We start from the raw sequence: 16,739 nt of genomic DNA on the forward strand, positions 1-16,739 counted from the left end.
CCTCGGCACTCCCCTCGGCCTCCCTCCTGTGCTTGTTAGCACCAAAAGTTGGGAGGGGGCTAGGCAGCAAGGCTGGCATGTCAGCATTGCTCCAAGCATGTGCATGCCTGGCTGGGTTGCAACAGTGCCCAGGCTCAGCCTCAGCTTTTCTCCAAGATCAGAGCAGGTGCTGGAGCAAGGAGAAGCTAGGTAGTGGGAGCAGGCATTTCTGAGTGGTGGGGGCAGGGAGTTTCCTGGACCCTCAAAAGCGCAGAAACGCATGGGCCCACAGCTGTGACCAGGGCCCAGGGATGCCTGGGTCTGGAGCCACAGCTTGGTGGCCGCAGCTGTGCCCAAGGAGCAGAAGGCTCTTGTCCTGCCAACTCAGAAGGGCATGGGGCTTCCACCTGTTCCCACCTCCCGGGCCTCCATGGAGTGCACGGCCCCAGTCACACATCCTCGACTGCAGGCAGCATCATGGCAGTGGCCATTCCAGATGGGCCGCCACTACCATCCAATCGAGCAGCCCTCAAAACCAGAAGAGGTTCAGAGAGCTGCATTTCACAATGTGGCAGGCAGTGTTTATGAACGAAAATGGAAGCGAGGTACAGAAACAGCTTGACTGATGACAGCTTGGCCTTTGCTTCATTGGAACATGGTCCAATCAGTTCGACACTTGTGACTAACTGAAGCGCAGCTGCTATAATTGGCTAATACTCAGCTATTTGTAAAATAAATAAATAAATACTTCTAAGATAGGTTTTCAGTTAGTATCTACTAAGTTAGGCTGCAGTTGGTTACCAGTGAACTCAAAGTACAGAGATGTCCTCAGGCCAAATTTAATTAACACCACGTCTAGTCCAGTCATCTCTGGTTGAAGACAGAGTTACTCCATGTAAATAACTGCTGACGTTCTATCTCTGTGGATTAATTATGGTGGCAGGGGATGTTCTCAAAGAAAGAGGGAAGTTGGCATACAATCACAGGGGAAAGCTAAAATATCATCTGACTCACCTCTTAGGCATTAGATAGGATCGTGCCTACAGTTTTTCCTTAATTATCAGTGATCTCTGGGTCAGTTAGCCAAGCTCATAATTCTTATCTGGAGCCTCCTTATCTCCCCCCCGTTCTCAACTTTCAAATTCCCCAAGTGGGTTACTAACAACAGGGCCAAGTTGGCAAAGCGTTGGGAGTTGTTTAGAGAGCTTCGTGGATGTAGACCTGAGTGTATTTCAAAGAGAGCTTCAATGCCTAGTTTATAGTAGAAACCTGAAGATAGTTTCTAAAGGGCATTCTGTGATTTTACATGGGTCTCTGAGATTTAGGGGGAGAGGAGGTCTCTGATACTCTTCCTTAAATGGCTTCAGTGTCTTGTGATTGGTCCTTTTAACCTTGCATTGAGCTTCAGTTTCCCCATCTGCAAAATGGGGATGATGAGCATGAGAGCTCACTGTATTGCTACAGTCATAGATATGAAAATGTTTCATGGTCGTTAACCACCTGTATTGTACCCACTCTGTGCCAGTAAGTGCTTTACAAATAAGAACTCATTCAATGCTCACCGTAGTCCTGTTAGGAGGTAGTAGTACTCTCATTTTGCAGTTGAAGAAACATGCAAAGTAACTTGTCATGTAGCTAAATTGAGAGTCAAGGTTTAAACCCAGGCAGAGCTCTTAGCCATGCTTACCTCCCGTGCCTCCCCAGTACCTTCTTAGAAGGAGCAGTGTTACTCTCTCCAGATGTCAGTTCTCTGTAGTTCTAAGAGGTTCTTGCAGCCCTACCTACTAAGCTGTTCTCTCTGTTGCTTCTGCTTCTTGTAGATTGACGACACTGGCACATTTCAAGTAATTGTGGTTCCCTCAGGGACCGACTACATACCAGCATTAGAGAGACTCCAGCGGTGCACTTTCTGCTATGGTAAGACCCACAGAGAGAAAATAATTTGGTCAGGCTTATTAAGCATGTTGAGTCACCATTGGCAGGGGCAAGTGGAACTTGTCAGCGCGGATACTTATGGCCCTGGGAGGACCTCTCTAGGGCTCTGGGCACACCCTGCCATACTTCTTCTTCCGCAGATGAATCCTCTCAGCTCAGTAAGTATCATCTCCTGTATATCCCAGCAAAAGAGTTACACTCCAGGCCTTTCCACATAGTGCAGCTTACAGGAAACAGTAATGATTCTTAGAAAAACTTAGCCTATTTCATTGCCAAGTTTTATGCTATAAAGTGTATTTGTGTGTTTTCTAAATCTTGAAATGTTCACAGCACCAAAGAAATGCTTGAAAGCAATTCAGCACCCTCCTACCTACTTGGGGAAATTTTATAGTACACTCGGAGTGGAAAATAGCAGAAATGCATGCATTTCTCATTGAAAAGAGGCTTCATAGACTCCCAAATATTAAGCATCAGAAAAATTTGCAGCGTTGATTTATTTGTAATGTTTTATACATAATGTATAGGTCTAACTAGAAAACTGGACTCTTACCTTCCATTTGAGTGTTCTAATAATTACGAAGACAGTAGAAGCCACTGGGATCGTTGGTGACTGTAATCGCTGAGGGATATAAAGCATTCTATAGGCCACGGACTATTCTAATGCATGTAATATCAGTGATGGTGATAATGACAGTTAATACTTAAACTATTGTGCTTATGTTCCAAGCACTGTTTTAATCACTTTAAAGGAATTATGTCATTCTGTCTTTATAATCACCCTAAAACATTTGAACTACTATGAGTTCCATTTTGCAGATGAGGAAAATAAAGCTTAGAGAGAGAGAGAACAGTTTGCTCAAGGCTCTGCAGCCATGTCAAACCCAAAAAGGCTGACTCTAAACTATCTGCAGTTTATGAAAAACAGATGTCTCATTCTTCTGCTCCCCGGACCTCTCCATTGGAGCCTGTAGAAAATGCTTGATTTTTCTCTTTCTTCGCATGTATCAGCGAGATGCAAATGCCTGCCATTTAAATGACCTAAATGAGGAAAGTGGTAACCCTGAGGGAGAAGTAGGGTTTCCGGTCTTCTAACAACCCCTCTTCTTTCTGTCTTCCCCTCTGCTCTCCTCTAATAACATTTCCCCTTTCCCTCTCTTTCTCTTGACTGCACAGAATTGATTCAGGCACTGGCAATCTGACTCAAAGCAATTAAAGTGCATTACATACTGTGGGAGACACATTCCACCCTGTGTATTCTCAGTTGCTCTTTCAAACATGTCAGTTACAACAGCGTGCTGGTACGTCGTATAGTCAGAAGTTGCACATGTGAAACTGGGGATAGATTTTGGCTTCATTTCTTGGCTTAAACCCTTGTTTTGTCTCTTAGGCACATAATAAAATATACTTTGGCTGTTTCCTGCAATTAAAAATCCTACAAAACTGAGCAAATGGGCAGCCTGCTGTCCCTGATTTTAGAAACTGCTTTGCACACAGGTGACTGTTCTATCATTTGACCATTTTACAGGGCCATAAAATTTTAGTAAATTTCAGTAAGGGAACCATAACTTATCCAAAGTCACATCTTTATTGAGTCCATGAACAAGACTGAAGTGAGAATTTTGTTACATTATCCCCTAGGATCAGCGCTCTGGTTATTCATCTTTCATCTAATAGTTTTTATTTGTGGCCCCTTCCTGTATATCTAGTACCAGCTGTCCGTACTCATGTTGCTCCATTGCTCTTTCTTATCTTTGGTTTTTAAAGAGGCTACTTTTATACTCAACCATCAACTATTACTAGGATTACAAAATTTCAGTCCTAAAAAGGGTCTCTAGGTGAGTCTGGCCCTACCGCCTAATTTTGCAGAACTATGCTGAATTGAGGCCCAGTGGTGACTTGGCTAGGGGCACACAGCTTGTTCCTGAAACAAGACCAAAACCCAAGCACCCCAGCTCTCAGGCCAGTGGGCCTTCCCATGGCTATACCACCTGGCCTCATCTCTAACAATAAAACACTGACTTCATATATAGAAACTTCTAGAAATACTGGCGTGTCCTTTGCCAGACTTATTTTCCTCTCCTGGCCACAATTTCTTCTGTAAAATTGCAAGATTAAATGACCTCTAAGATCCTTTCATTTCCATTTTTTTATTCCTCTGAATATTCATTGTGGTCATATTCAGTAAAATCCCCTCTGTTGTTATTACTATGCATTCTTTTGTTAAATGAGATATGCATGTTTATAAAATGATCTCATTTAGGAAAGGCCATGAATATCCAGTATTCATGTAACAAACGTGTATTGAGTTTTCAACTAATGAGCACTATGGAGGTGCAAAGATGAGCTTTGTCCTTCAGGATCACTCATAGATAGACACTGAGTTATAAACTTACTTAAATTGAAATAAAAGATTGCTTTTTTCACTTTTACTTTTATAGCACTTCTTCATAGTAGAACAATCTGAGCATAGCGATAAGGGCCATTGGTGTAACCTGTATATTTAAGATCTAGAGTGATCAGTCACTGTTATGTTGTGATACAGCATACCCTTGCATGCATGAGATAAACTGTCCACTTAAAGTGTTACAAACTTGAGACACAGCCAAGATTAAACCTCTCTGAAAACAGCCTAATCTATAAAAGTCTGATAGCATTAGCAAACAGAGTCCAAGACACAGGCTGGGTATAAAAGCTGTGCTTTTGGGAGACAGATGCAAACCATGTTCTAAGAAATGTTCCTGTTACTGATATTATTTAGTCACTATTTTAACATCAAAGACTATCCAGTTTCCAGATGTCAAAATATTTGAGATGCTATCGTCCCTTTTCTGTCTATTTCTACTTAGTAAACCAAAATGACTTTCGGTTAACAGATGTATGCAAGCCAGATGCTTCTTGTGACCAAGCCAGACCACCCCCTGTGCAGTCTTACATAGATGCTGCTTTCCTTCTGGATGGCTCCCGGAACATGGGAAGTGCCGAATTTGAAGACATCAGAGCCTTCCTGGGAACACTATTAGATTACTTTGAAATCACCCCAGAGCCGGAGACTTCTGTCACTGGAGACCGGGTGGCCCTATTGAGCCATGCTCCCCGTGACTTTCTACCCAACACTCAGAAGAGTCCAGTTAGAGCTGAGTTCAATCTTACCACCTACAGCAGCAAGCGCCTCATGAAAAGGCACGTGAATGAGTCAGTTAAACAACTAAATGGAGATGCTTTTATTGGTCATGCCTTACAGTGGACTCTGGACAACGTCTTTTTAAGTACACCTAATCTGAGAAAAAACAAAGTCATATTTGTGATATCTGCTGGGGAAACCAGCCATTTAGATGGGGAAATCTTAAAGAAGGAATCCTTGCGAGCCAAATGTCAGGGGTATGCCCTGTTTGTGTTTTCCCTTGGCCCTACTTGGGATGATAAGGAGCTGGAGGATCTCGCCAGTCACCCTTTGGATCACCACCTGGTTCAACTTGGCCGAATTCATAAACCTGACCACAGTTATGGTGTGAAGTTTGTGAAGTCCTTTATAAACTCAATCAGGCGTAAGTCATAAAATCTTCTTCTCTGCACATTAAGAATGTACTTGGTATTCCTTAAAAAAAAAAAAAAAATGGTTGATGAGCTAACATGGATTCTTGGAAACCTCCTGTCTGTCTTCAGGGACACTTCAGGGTCAGAAAGGAAAATATATAATGACGGATGGTAAAAGGGAGGAAATCTCTGATTCCTACGCTTTTAGTTTTCTGGCTTTTTTTTTTTTTTTTTTTTTTTTTTTTTTTTTTTTTTTTTTTTTTTTTTTTTTATGCCTCTGGTTCCTATGGAGAAGCAATCATAACAAGCAGCTGTCTTCTGAAGCAGTGCAGTCCGGGGGTGTGAAGTCACAGCCCGGACTTTAACTACAAAGTAGAAATCCTTGCCATGTAACCTTAGCACACTCTGCTTTGATGGAAAGTTTCATCTGTAAAGTCACCAAAAAAGAGAGCCAGAGAAAAATTAAACAGTTCTTGGCTTTTCTTTCACAAGTTCCTGAGGCAGAGTTTGAAGTGTTAGGAGATTTTACCTGTCAGAATAAAAAATACGGCCTTGCAAAACTTTCTTAGCCTTGTTAATGGCTCTTTTTATGATGCCAGTAATTAGTGTAACTGGTGCCCAATAAAAAGTAAACACGGGCTGCATTTCTTAGAGTAATCCATTTTGGAATGAAATCCATATGCAATCCATTTTGAATGCAACAGGATGGATAAAAAGCTATATTCTAATATGATTCTGAAGGGTGAAAAGCACTTGGTAGCATTTGCAAATGTTTTCTTGGTAAATGATCTCTTGGAGTCCAGATAGAGAGAAATGAACACACAGGTAAAAGAGTACCCAGTGTAGCTCAAGTGGGGTCTTGATTGTGCCTCAAATGTGCCTCTGATATTATGTAGCAAGCCCAGTTTTTTCGAGACACCGACTTATCAGTGTAGGGTGAGGTCTAAGGAGCATTGGAGATTATTGTTGGGGCTGATAGTATATCCTCTACTATTCAAACTGACTCTAGGACCAGTAGTACCAGTGCCGCTTGGGAGCTTGTTAGAATGTAGAATCTTGGGACCCAACCCAATCATTCTGAACCAGAATCTGCATTTTATAAAGATCCCCAGGTGACTGATATGTATCTTATGGCTTGAGAAACACTTGGATGGGAACAGAAAGCTCCCAGAATGAAATTTACATGGATATATTCTGGAATAGAAACAAGAAAGAAGAGCTGAGGGGGGAAAAAAGGGGGAAAACTGGGGATGGAGTCATTCTGAATGAAGAAAGATATCATAAGGCATTTGTAGGGGTAAAATAAAAGTAAACCTCGAAAGACTGATAAACTTGTAAAGAAGCTCTCATAAGGCAAGAAGTTGGAAGAAGTCTTACAATGGAATTTCCTTCCCTATTCCCCCAAAATTCGTGGCAGTGTTCCATGAGTAATTAGTCAAATTATGTTATTAGATAAAAGGCACCACTTATCCCCCCAACTGAGGAAAGGTAAAAAGACGTTTTAAGAAAAAAGTACTTAGGGAACATGAGAGATACATAAAGTGCTTTGGGAAAACTATAACCTTGATGAAATTATACACCATTCTTCTAGAACTTAGATATCTATAAATCTGCAATCTCTAAAATGTAACTATAAAAGTATAAGTCAAGATAAACTTTGCATAATCATGTTCAAGTCTACATGCTTACTTCCATAGCAGGCCTACAGACTTGCAGTAATGCGTTCAACATTAACATATATTTACTAGGGAGCTGCTCTGAGCCACTCACTGTTCTGATGCTGGATATCAAGGAGCGACTGAAACAGTCTTGGTTACTGACTGCCCTTCTGGGTCTTCTGGTCTTGCTCCCTTGCTTTGTGGCTCTTATTTAAATATACTGCTGTACTAGAGTTGGCTATCAAGCATGGTCCACATCAAAATCAACACGTTTTCTAAGAGAAAACTACTGACAAACCGTCTGATATTTAACACAGATAAAATTTAAAAATCAGGTGCACAGTAAGGGTAGCATCACGGTCTTAGGCCATTCAGTGTAGCACGCACAGTCCTACCTACAACAGCAGCTCTGGAGACAGTTTGGATCGCAGTCCAGGACAAATCTGCTACTTAGGATGACCCTGGGTTACCAGGAAAAGATCTAGTTGTGTTTAGAAAATCTATTTAATTTAATACTTCAAAGAAATACATAATACATTTTTAAGAATTCCCATCAAAAATGGCTTTTGAATCTTTACATGATATAAAAAGGCATGCTTTATTGTTACGAAAAATTCATTCGCCTCCAAATGAAATGAGCCACTAATGAACTGAACCCAAGATGTTAGTGCTGATGTTACTGTTGTTAGTGTTTCAAAGACCACAAAGAAAATGTCTTTTTTCCTTTACATTTTTGATATTTCAAAGGAGCAAATAAATAACTACCTTTGTTCATATCAATTAAAAGCCAGACCATTAGAACTAGCTCATGATACCTCCTTTAATGGTTGACCCAGTTTAGCAGCTAAGAGTATCTTATTGAAAAGTTAGTTGAATTCACCTATAAATTCAGAAGGGATGTGTTTTCTAAAGTCAGTTTTAAAGATTCCCCCGAGAAATCTGCTTTTATTTCATGTGACTACCTTAGTTGGTATTTTTCTTAATGACTACTTAAAACAGTAAAATGGCACTTTGTATACAGAGCAGATTGCAGTAATGTTAACAGTCATGAATACAAGACTCATCAGACTTTTCTCTTTTAGGTGCAATCAACAAATATCCGCCACTAAACTTCAAAATAAAGTGCAATAGACTTAGCTCTACAGATCCAAAGCAACCCCCACGACAGCTCCGAAGGTATTGTCTGCTTAGTGTTACTTGATAAATGAAAATGCCCCCCACCTTTCTTATCTCTATTTTCCTCCTCTTCCTTTTCTTGCTTTTCTTCCTTCTTCATCATATTCAGACAAAAATCTCTTGCTACATGATATTAGAATATAATTTGAAGGAACAAGAGATAACTTTTTAAAATTAAATTTATTCACTTTATTTACTTATTTAACTTTAGGTGCATACTATATCTGGCATTTCTCCCTATGTTCTCCCTCCCCACCCCCTCCCTCCCCTCCCCCCCTTCCTCCCACCCCTGCTGTCTCTCCCCTACCCCCCCAACTGTCCCCAGTGTGTGATGCTCCTCTCCCTGAGTCCACGTGTTCTCATTGTTCAACACCTACCTGTGAGTGAGAACATATGGTGGTTGGCTTTCTGTTCTTGTGTCAGCTTCTGAGAATGATAGTTTCCAGATTCATCCAAGTCCCTACAAAGGACACGAACTCGTTTTTTATGGCTGCGTAGTATTCCATGGTGTATATGTACCACATTTTCCTTGTTCAGTCTATCATTGATGGGCATTTGGGTTGGTTCCAGGTCTTTGCTATTGTACACAGGGCTGCAATGAACATACGTGTGCATATGTCTTTATAGTAGAATGATTTATAGTTCTTCGGGCATATACCCAGTAGTGGGATTGCTGGGTCAAATGGAATTTCTATTTCTAGATCCTTGAGAAATCACCACACTGTCTTCCACAATGGTTGAACTAATTTACACTCCCACCAACTGTGTAATAGTGTTCCTATTTCTGCACATCCTTTCCAGCATCTGTTGTCTCCAGATTTTTTTAATGATCGCCATTCTAACTGGCATGAGATGATATCTCAGTGTGGTTTTGATTTGCATTTCTCTAATGACCAGTGATGATGAGCATTTTTTCATATGTTCATTGGCCTCATATATGTCCTCTTTTGAAAAGCATCTGTTCATATCCTTTGCCCACTTTTGAATGGGGTTGTTTTTTACTTGTATATCTGTTTTAGTTCTTTGTAGATTCTGGATATTAGCCCTTATATCGGTAGATTGCAAAAATTTTTTCCCATTCTGTTGGTTGCCAATTCACTCTAATGATGGTTTCTTTTGCTGTACAGAAGCTCTGGAGTTTAATTAGATCCCATTTGTCTATCCTGGCTTTTATTGCCATTGCTTTTGGTGTTTTAGTCATGAAGCCTTTGCCTATGCCTATGTCCTGGATGGTTTTGCCTGCATTTTCTTCTAGTGTTTTTATGGTGTTAGGTTTTATGTTTAAATCTTTGATCCAACTGGAGTTAATTTTAGTGTAAGGTGACAGGTAGGGATCCAGCTTCTGCTTTCTGCACATTGCTATCCAGTTTTCCCAACACCATTTATTAAACATGGAGTCCTTTCCCCATTGCTTGTTTTTGCTGGGTTTGTCAAAGATCAGATGGTTGTAGATGTGTGATGTTTATTCTGGGGTCTCTGTTCTGTTCCACTGGTTTATGTCTCTGTTTTGGTACCAATACCATGCTGTTTTGATTACTGTAGCCTTGTAGTATAGTTTGAAGTCCAGCAGTGTGATGCCTCCGCCTTTTTCTTTTTGCTTAGGATTGTCTTGGCTATGCAGGGTCTTTTGTGATTCCATATGAAGTTTAAAGTGTTTTTTTCTAGTTCTGCGAAGAAGGTCATTGGTGGCTTGATGAGGATAGTGTTGAATCTATAGATTACTTTGGGCAGCATGGTCATTTTCACGATATTGATTCTTCCTAACCATGAGCATGGAGTGTTTTCCCTACTGTTTGTGTCCTCTTATTTCATTGAGCAGTGGTTTGTAGTCCTCCTTGAAGAGGTCCTTTACATCCTTTGTTTGTTGTATTCCTAGGTATTTTATTCTCTTTGTAGCTATTGTGAATGGGAGTTCGCTCCAGATTTGGCTCTCTGTTTGTCTGTTATTGGTATATAGGAATGCTTGTGATTTTTGCACATTGATTTGTATCCTGAGACTTTGCTGAAGTTGCTTTAAATGACCACATTGATCTGACAAACAAATTGCTTTTTAAAATGGAAAATCTAAGTGTTGAAATAAAACACCCAAACAGGACACCCTAATGACAGTGAGTGTGCCTGATGACCACACTGTGGTTTCTAACTATCTTTAAAAGGAACCAAAGTTTCTTAGAGAAAGTCCTAATTTTAGACTGTAGCTGGAAAAATTGCTATGCCAAAAAGCAAGAAAATCATTAAAAACCAACGTCTTTTCAAAAGAACAAAGGAATCATCTTGATGGGATTCCCACTGGCCTAATTTTGAGTCAGTTAAACAGTAGACAGTATACATATAATGAATTGTAACACTTTGAATTTTTAAAAGCCACAAGTCTATATAGATAACCCCAAAAATAAAGGAAGAGAGAAAAGGTGGTTTTTTGTACAACAATGCTAGCTAATAAATGTAGAAGGAATGGAAGAATTAGAAAATCACCAGTTTGTGGTTAACAATGTAAAAACAATGTTAATAACAAATGTAATAACTGATTATTATGGGGTGCCGAAACAATGTGGTGTTGAGGAACATGACGTTGTTGAAGAACAGGCTGTTTAAACAGTCTCACAGAACTACTCGCATGCTAGTTACTAATTACAAACAGGAAAATGTGCCTTTACATGGGGAGATCTGGTGTTACGTGCCTCCCAAAGGGAAGCAGTGGGAGGTACGCAACATTACCTACATGAACATCTTGCTGGACCTCAGATAGGATGTTCGATCCAAGCATAATAATGCGTAAACCATTGGATGATTCCAGAATCTAGAATGTTTTTTCAGAACACCTTGCCTACACTGTTTATAGGTTTCATAATCATGAAGAAGAGAGGGACATGGGGCACTGTTCTAGAATGGGAGACAGTAATGAGACAAAATGGTCAAATGTAATTCTGTGAATCTTAATTCAATCTAAGATTGGAAAAAAACTAATAGAAATGACATTTGGGGAACAATCGGGAAAATTTGAGTATGAACAATGTTGGATGATATTATGTGAATATCCTTGTATGTGATAATAGTATCATGTTTTTATAGGAGAATGTCTTTGTTCTTGAGATAGGTATGCTGACATACTTAAGAGTAACATGTATGATGTGGGCTGCAGCCTGCCTTCTGATGGTTTTCCTAAAGGGAAGTAGGATAGGGTATGTGTGTGTGAATATACCTGTGCATTATATACACATACACATAGAGTAGCAAGATAGTAACAGAGAATATAGGTGAAAGATACACAGGTATTTATGGTTCTGCTCATTTTAATTTTCTTTGAATTTCACAATTTAAAACAAAACTTGTAAAACTTAGTGAAAGAGTAAACAGAGTACTAAATGTGTCTGAAGAGAAGGATAATGAACTATAAAAAATGCTGAAATAGAACGCAGAGATGATCAAGAGTTTTAGAGACAAAATGAAATGGAAAGATCTAAGCTGCATCTAATTGGAATTCTGGAAAGATAAGATAGAAATAATGAGAGTCAATATTCAAAGACATAAAGAGATGATCATTTTCTAGAACTTACAAATGACATGAATTCACAGATGAAGAAAAAAGATATAACAGGCAAGATAAATAGAAAGCAGCAGTTGGACACAGTATGGGTAAATATAGGACACCAAGACAAAACTTAAAAACAGCCAAAAAGGCCAGATCATCTACAAATAAATTATAGTTAGGCCGGTAGGTGATTTATCATTTATAACAGTGAAAACACAAAAGTGTTGAATGAACTAGTGGAAGAAAATTTTGTCAACTTAGAAAAATTATCTTATGAGAATTTAGATTTTACAAAACAATAGTTTACTACAAAAAAAGTCTTTACTGAAGAAACTTCAAAAGCATGTCTTCAAGAAAAATAAAAAATGACCACAGAAGGAGGGAATGAGATGCAAGAGGCAATAGTAAATAATATAATTTGTACTTACTTAAAACAAAATTTTTGTTACCTTTTTTGTGAAACAGACTCTCACTCTGTCACCCAGGCAGGCATATAATGCCTGACCACAATGCAATTAAATTTGAAACTAATTACAATATTTTAAAAACTTAAACATTTTAAAGTCACCTTTCTAAATGATGGGACAAAAAATGATAGTGAAAACTTAAAAATACTTAGAATTGCATAACAATCAAAATGCTATATGTCAAAACTTGTAGGATGCACCAAAAGTCAAGATTTAGGAAATTTTATCATCTTAATTCTCATGTGAGGGAAGTTTTTTTAATTCAAAAAGCTCATGAGCTAAGCATTGACCTGAAGGTGTTATATATTAAAAAAAAAAAAAAAAAAAAAAAAGATGATAAAAAAAAAAAAAAAAAAAAAAAAAAAAGACTTTGTCCAAAGAAAGACATGTAAAGAGAACTTAATTTTTTTAAACATTAAGCTATAAAGAGAATATCAACAAAGGCAAAAGTCAGTTCTTTCAAAACTTAAGAATGTGCATATGTATTGTATCTTTAGCACATATGAATATTACTTTTTAAAAATTAGAAATAAGTGAAATCAAATAGGAGTGTCTTTATTTCTCTGGTAAATTATTCTGTACAAACACACATATGCATTACCCAGGCACCAACCACAATCATATGTGCACCAGCACCTGGGACCCACACTTAAGCAGATAACTTTAGCAGTGTGCCTACTTTTATTGTGTGATGTGTGGTGATCAAGGCCAAGGAGACACTCCTAATGAAGAAGCCCCAGCTCTGTCACCTCTGAGAAGCCTCCACCGGAATCTCTTACTTACCTTGTCCAGGGGAACTGTCCAGCAGCAAATAACTTCTGAAGTCAAGCCTAAAACAAGGCCGTGAAGTCCAAGAAGAGCAGGGCTCCCCCTGCTGCAGGTATCTGGCAGCTTGGAAAAGGGACTTAGATGGGATGCCGAGCATGTGACTGTTGCCTAGGACAGCATCTTTGGCATGGAGGGTTCATTAAAGCTGGTGTTGAAGTGGTGTTTTCACCAAGTCAGGCTAAGTGCTATAAGCTGGTTAGCTTGCACAGGGCCTGGGTGCTCAGTAGTGCACAGCACATGGGGTTTAGTGTTCTGCAGTCACTATTAATGTTATTTTTGAATTTGAGTTTTACAGTGAAGTCCAATGGGATAATAACATGTTGGGGAGTTGGTGATGGGGAGTCAGGGCCTGAAGCCTTGTTCACCTGCCAGTACACCTCCCTCCACTTCCCCAGGACTGGTTCTCACAGACCACTGTGTACCTTCCAGCTCCCTGGGGTTACCCCACCACATCCTCCCCTAGACTGAGAGGCTTAGGGGCAGTTACGCTCCCACAGTCTTGGCACAGGGAAGACGTCCACCACAGGCTGGCAGTGCCACAGTGCATTTGCCTTTTGCCTACCTACATCTAGGCACCCAGTACGTCCCAGCCAAGAGGCTACAACGCTCTAGAGCAAGCTTGTCCAATCTGTGAACCACAGGCTGCATGAGGCTCAGGACAGCTTTGAATGTGGCCCAATACAAATTTGTAAATTTTCTTAAAACATGAGATTTATTTTTTTATTTTTATTTTTTAAAGCTCATCAGCTGTTGTTAGTGTTTGTGTATTTTATATGTGGCCCAAGGTAATTCTTTTTCCAGTCACCCAGGGAAGCCAAAAGACTGGGCATCCCTGCTCCAGAGGATCACCCCTCTGCTGTAGGTTGGGATGGCCAGCCAAGGGAAGGGGAGATGCCTGGCTCAACTTCTGGCTGTTGGGAGGAGAAACTCAACAGCTGGCCACACACCAAGTAAAGGGGATGGGGGAAGCATATTGAATGGCAAATAGAAACCTTCATAGTAGATGGAGAGACCGCATAAGGAAGAAAGCTTTGTTCCCTGCTTTTATTGCATTTTGCCTTTGGCTCTCCACGTATGTAGCCAGCCATCACTGCTACAAGGACACATGTAGGAGCCAACCTACGCAATTAAAAGGCATATTTGATAGCTTTCTGTTTGCAGAGAAATATAAGTGGGAGGGGGGGCACTCCAGTGCTTTTGGACAAGAAGTTTCTTCCTCTTTCGCCACACTGCCCCAGATAAACCGAGTGCTCAGCTTCTCCTATGTATGTGAAATGTCAGCAAATGGCTGGGGCATCAAGGAATTGAGACGGGAAATCCATACCACTGTCTGTGAATTCCCCAGGCTGCCTCTAAGTGACCAAGGACTCTAATCAAAAGTTATGAGCCACACAGCTGCTTCTGAAACTCCCTGTCTGAGCCATTCAAGAGAAGTGAGGCAGAATTGAACACACAGGATTGATGGAGATGAGAATACCTGCTAGGCAAGAGGTCTGGGCATAAAGACGACTATCAATTCCTCAGAATGACTTGCATAGGAATTAGGCCATTCTGCTGTGAGATTATGAGAAATACATGTAGAAGCTGGTGCTTATCAGATAGAAAAGGAAGGAGCTGAATCAAACCACAAGCTACCAAGGAGACAGATGGCCCATAAGGGTGCAAGAGCAGAGCAGCCTCTTTGTATAAGCACTTAGATCTGCTCAGAAACAATAAAGGCAGAAAGCCACCTGTTTATTGCTTCATCCAGCCAACGAAGAACCTGTGCCAGACTTTAAAGCACTGACGGCCAGAGCCAGAACAACTGAATTGTAAAAGTGGACACAATCACTAATGTCATATGAATAATACATCTGTTATAATTCTGCTTTCCAAAGTAGTTTTCGAGACACACAAAATGTAAAAGAATTCTAGAAATAATAATCTTGCCTGCATTTTCTACTCCAGTGCATCAAGTCAACTGGTAAATGCAGCATGGCTGACTCTTGAATACCTGCATAGATGGAGGAATCTGATGGTAGAGAACTACAATTAGTCCCACCTCACCTTATCTAGAATTTGTCACATCTGTCTTTCCACAAACTTTACTGGAGTTGAACACAAGTTGCAAAATAGATGATTTCATTCTTCTTTGTCTTGACAACCTACTGTGGGAGTTACATATCAGTAAAGAATTATTTGAACAATACAGAGTAGGATAAAGAGAAACAAAATCTTATAATTCCCAAACTGAGTAATCAAATGATTCTTATTAAATGATTATTGCTGGGCATGGTTGCTCACGCCTGTAATCCTAGCAATTTGGGAGGCTGAGGCAGGCAGATCTCTTGAGGTCAGGAGTTCGAGACCAGCTTAGCCAACGTGGTGAAACCTTGTCTCTACTAAAAATACAAAAAATTAGGTGTGGTGGTGGGCTTTACCTGTAATCCCAGCTACTCGGGAGGCTGAGGCAGGAGAATAGCTTGAACCCGGGAGGTGGAGTTTGGAGGTTGCAGTGAGCTGATATTACACCACCACACTCCAGCCTGGGCAACAGAGCAAGACCCTGTCTCAAAAAAAGGATTTCAAGTACAGACTCCTATATATAACACAGTGAAAAATGGAAATTCAAATATATGGTATTAATATTCAACTTTTTGAGAATAAAAATATTTGAGAAGGGAAAAAAGATAGCAATATCCTGCTATGCAAGCACTTACTAATTTAACAATTTTTTTCTTAACAAAGATGGGGAGGAAGATGACAGTAACTAAACCTGCCATAAGAGAAAACAAAGGACCCCGTGGAAAAGAGGGGAGGTGTGAAGGGCATGGGGAAGAGACCAGTAAAGATAAGACCATGAAAACAGCGTGCTTCAGATTCAAAAGAATGCCCTTCCCATGATCAGTGGAGTCATGCTCTATGCATACAGTTATCACTTTGGGGAATTTGAGTGTACAATGCTCAGTCTGGAAGAAAATAAGGAAATGCTATGAAGGAGGGATAGGGGGCTCACTCCTGTAATCCCAGCACTTTGGGAGGTCAAGGCAAGAAGACTGCTTGAGCTCAGGAGTTCAAGACCAGCCTGGGCAACATAATGAGACCCCAGCTCTCCAAAAATAAAACAATTAGGTGTGGAGGAACACATCTGTAGTCCCAGCTATTTGGGAGGCTGAGGCAGGAAGATCAGGAGATCAGGACTGCAGTTAGCTATGACAGCAACACTCCACTCCAGCCTGGGTGACAGTGAGACCGTCTCAAAAATGTGTGTGTGTGTGTGTGTATGTATGTGTACATATGTACACATATATACATACTGGGAAGAGCAAAAATGAAGGGATGTGTGAGAAAATTCTATTTGCAGTGAAATTTAGCCATGGCTGCTGCTGTTGGTAGATGTGTTTGTTGATCAACTTATTACATCTCTGATGGCACTGATGGAAGTGAACTGAGATATATGTTGGAATTTGAATTTCAGAAGCCCAGACATACAGTATATAATGCCTGGAGGCTTTGGAGTCTATTCGACATGAATGGCATGGTTTTCTTTGTTGTTTTAATGTTTCTTTCCACTTCTCTCTCTTTATAGGTGAAAGAGAGTACGTTTTTATGTGTGTGAGAGAGGTGAAATAACTTTTTTTTTTTTTTTTT

General features: G+C 40.1%; 1 protein-coding gene across 1 annotated transcript in view; it reads left to right on the top strand.

The window, feature by feature from the left end:
- Positions 1–16,739, top strand: part of COL6A6 (collagen type VI alpha 6 chain) — a 148,617-nt gene that overhangs the window by 127,645 nt on the left and 4,233 nt on the right. Inside the window, exons 35-37 of the mRNA XM_017510156.2 lie at positions 1,800–1,896; positions 4,788–5,459; positions 8,189–8,282. Coding sequence (XP_017365645.1) covers positions 1,800–1,896; positions 4,788–5,459; positions 8,189–8,282 — 863 coding nt within the window. The remainder of the gene's footprint in view (positions 1–1,799; positions 1,897–4,787; positions 5,460–8,188; positions 8,283–16,739) is intronic.

This window comes from Cebus imitator, unplaced genomic scaffold (genome assembly GCF_001604975.1).
Source record: "Cebus imitator isolate Cc_AM_T3 unplaced genomic scaffold, Cebus_imitator-1.0 Scaffold432, whole genome shotgun sequence".
Lineage (NCBI taxonomy): Eukaryota > Metazoa > Chordata > Mammalia > Primates > Cebidae > Cebus > Cebus imitator.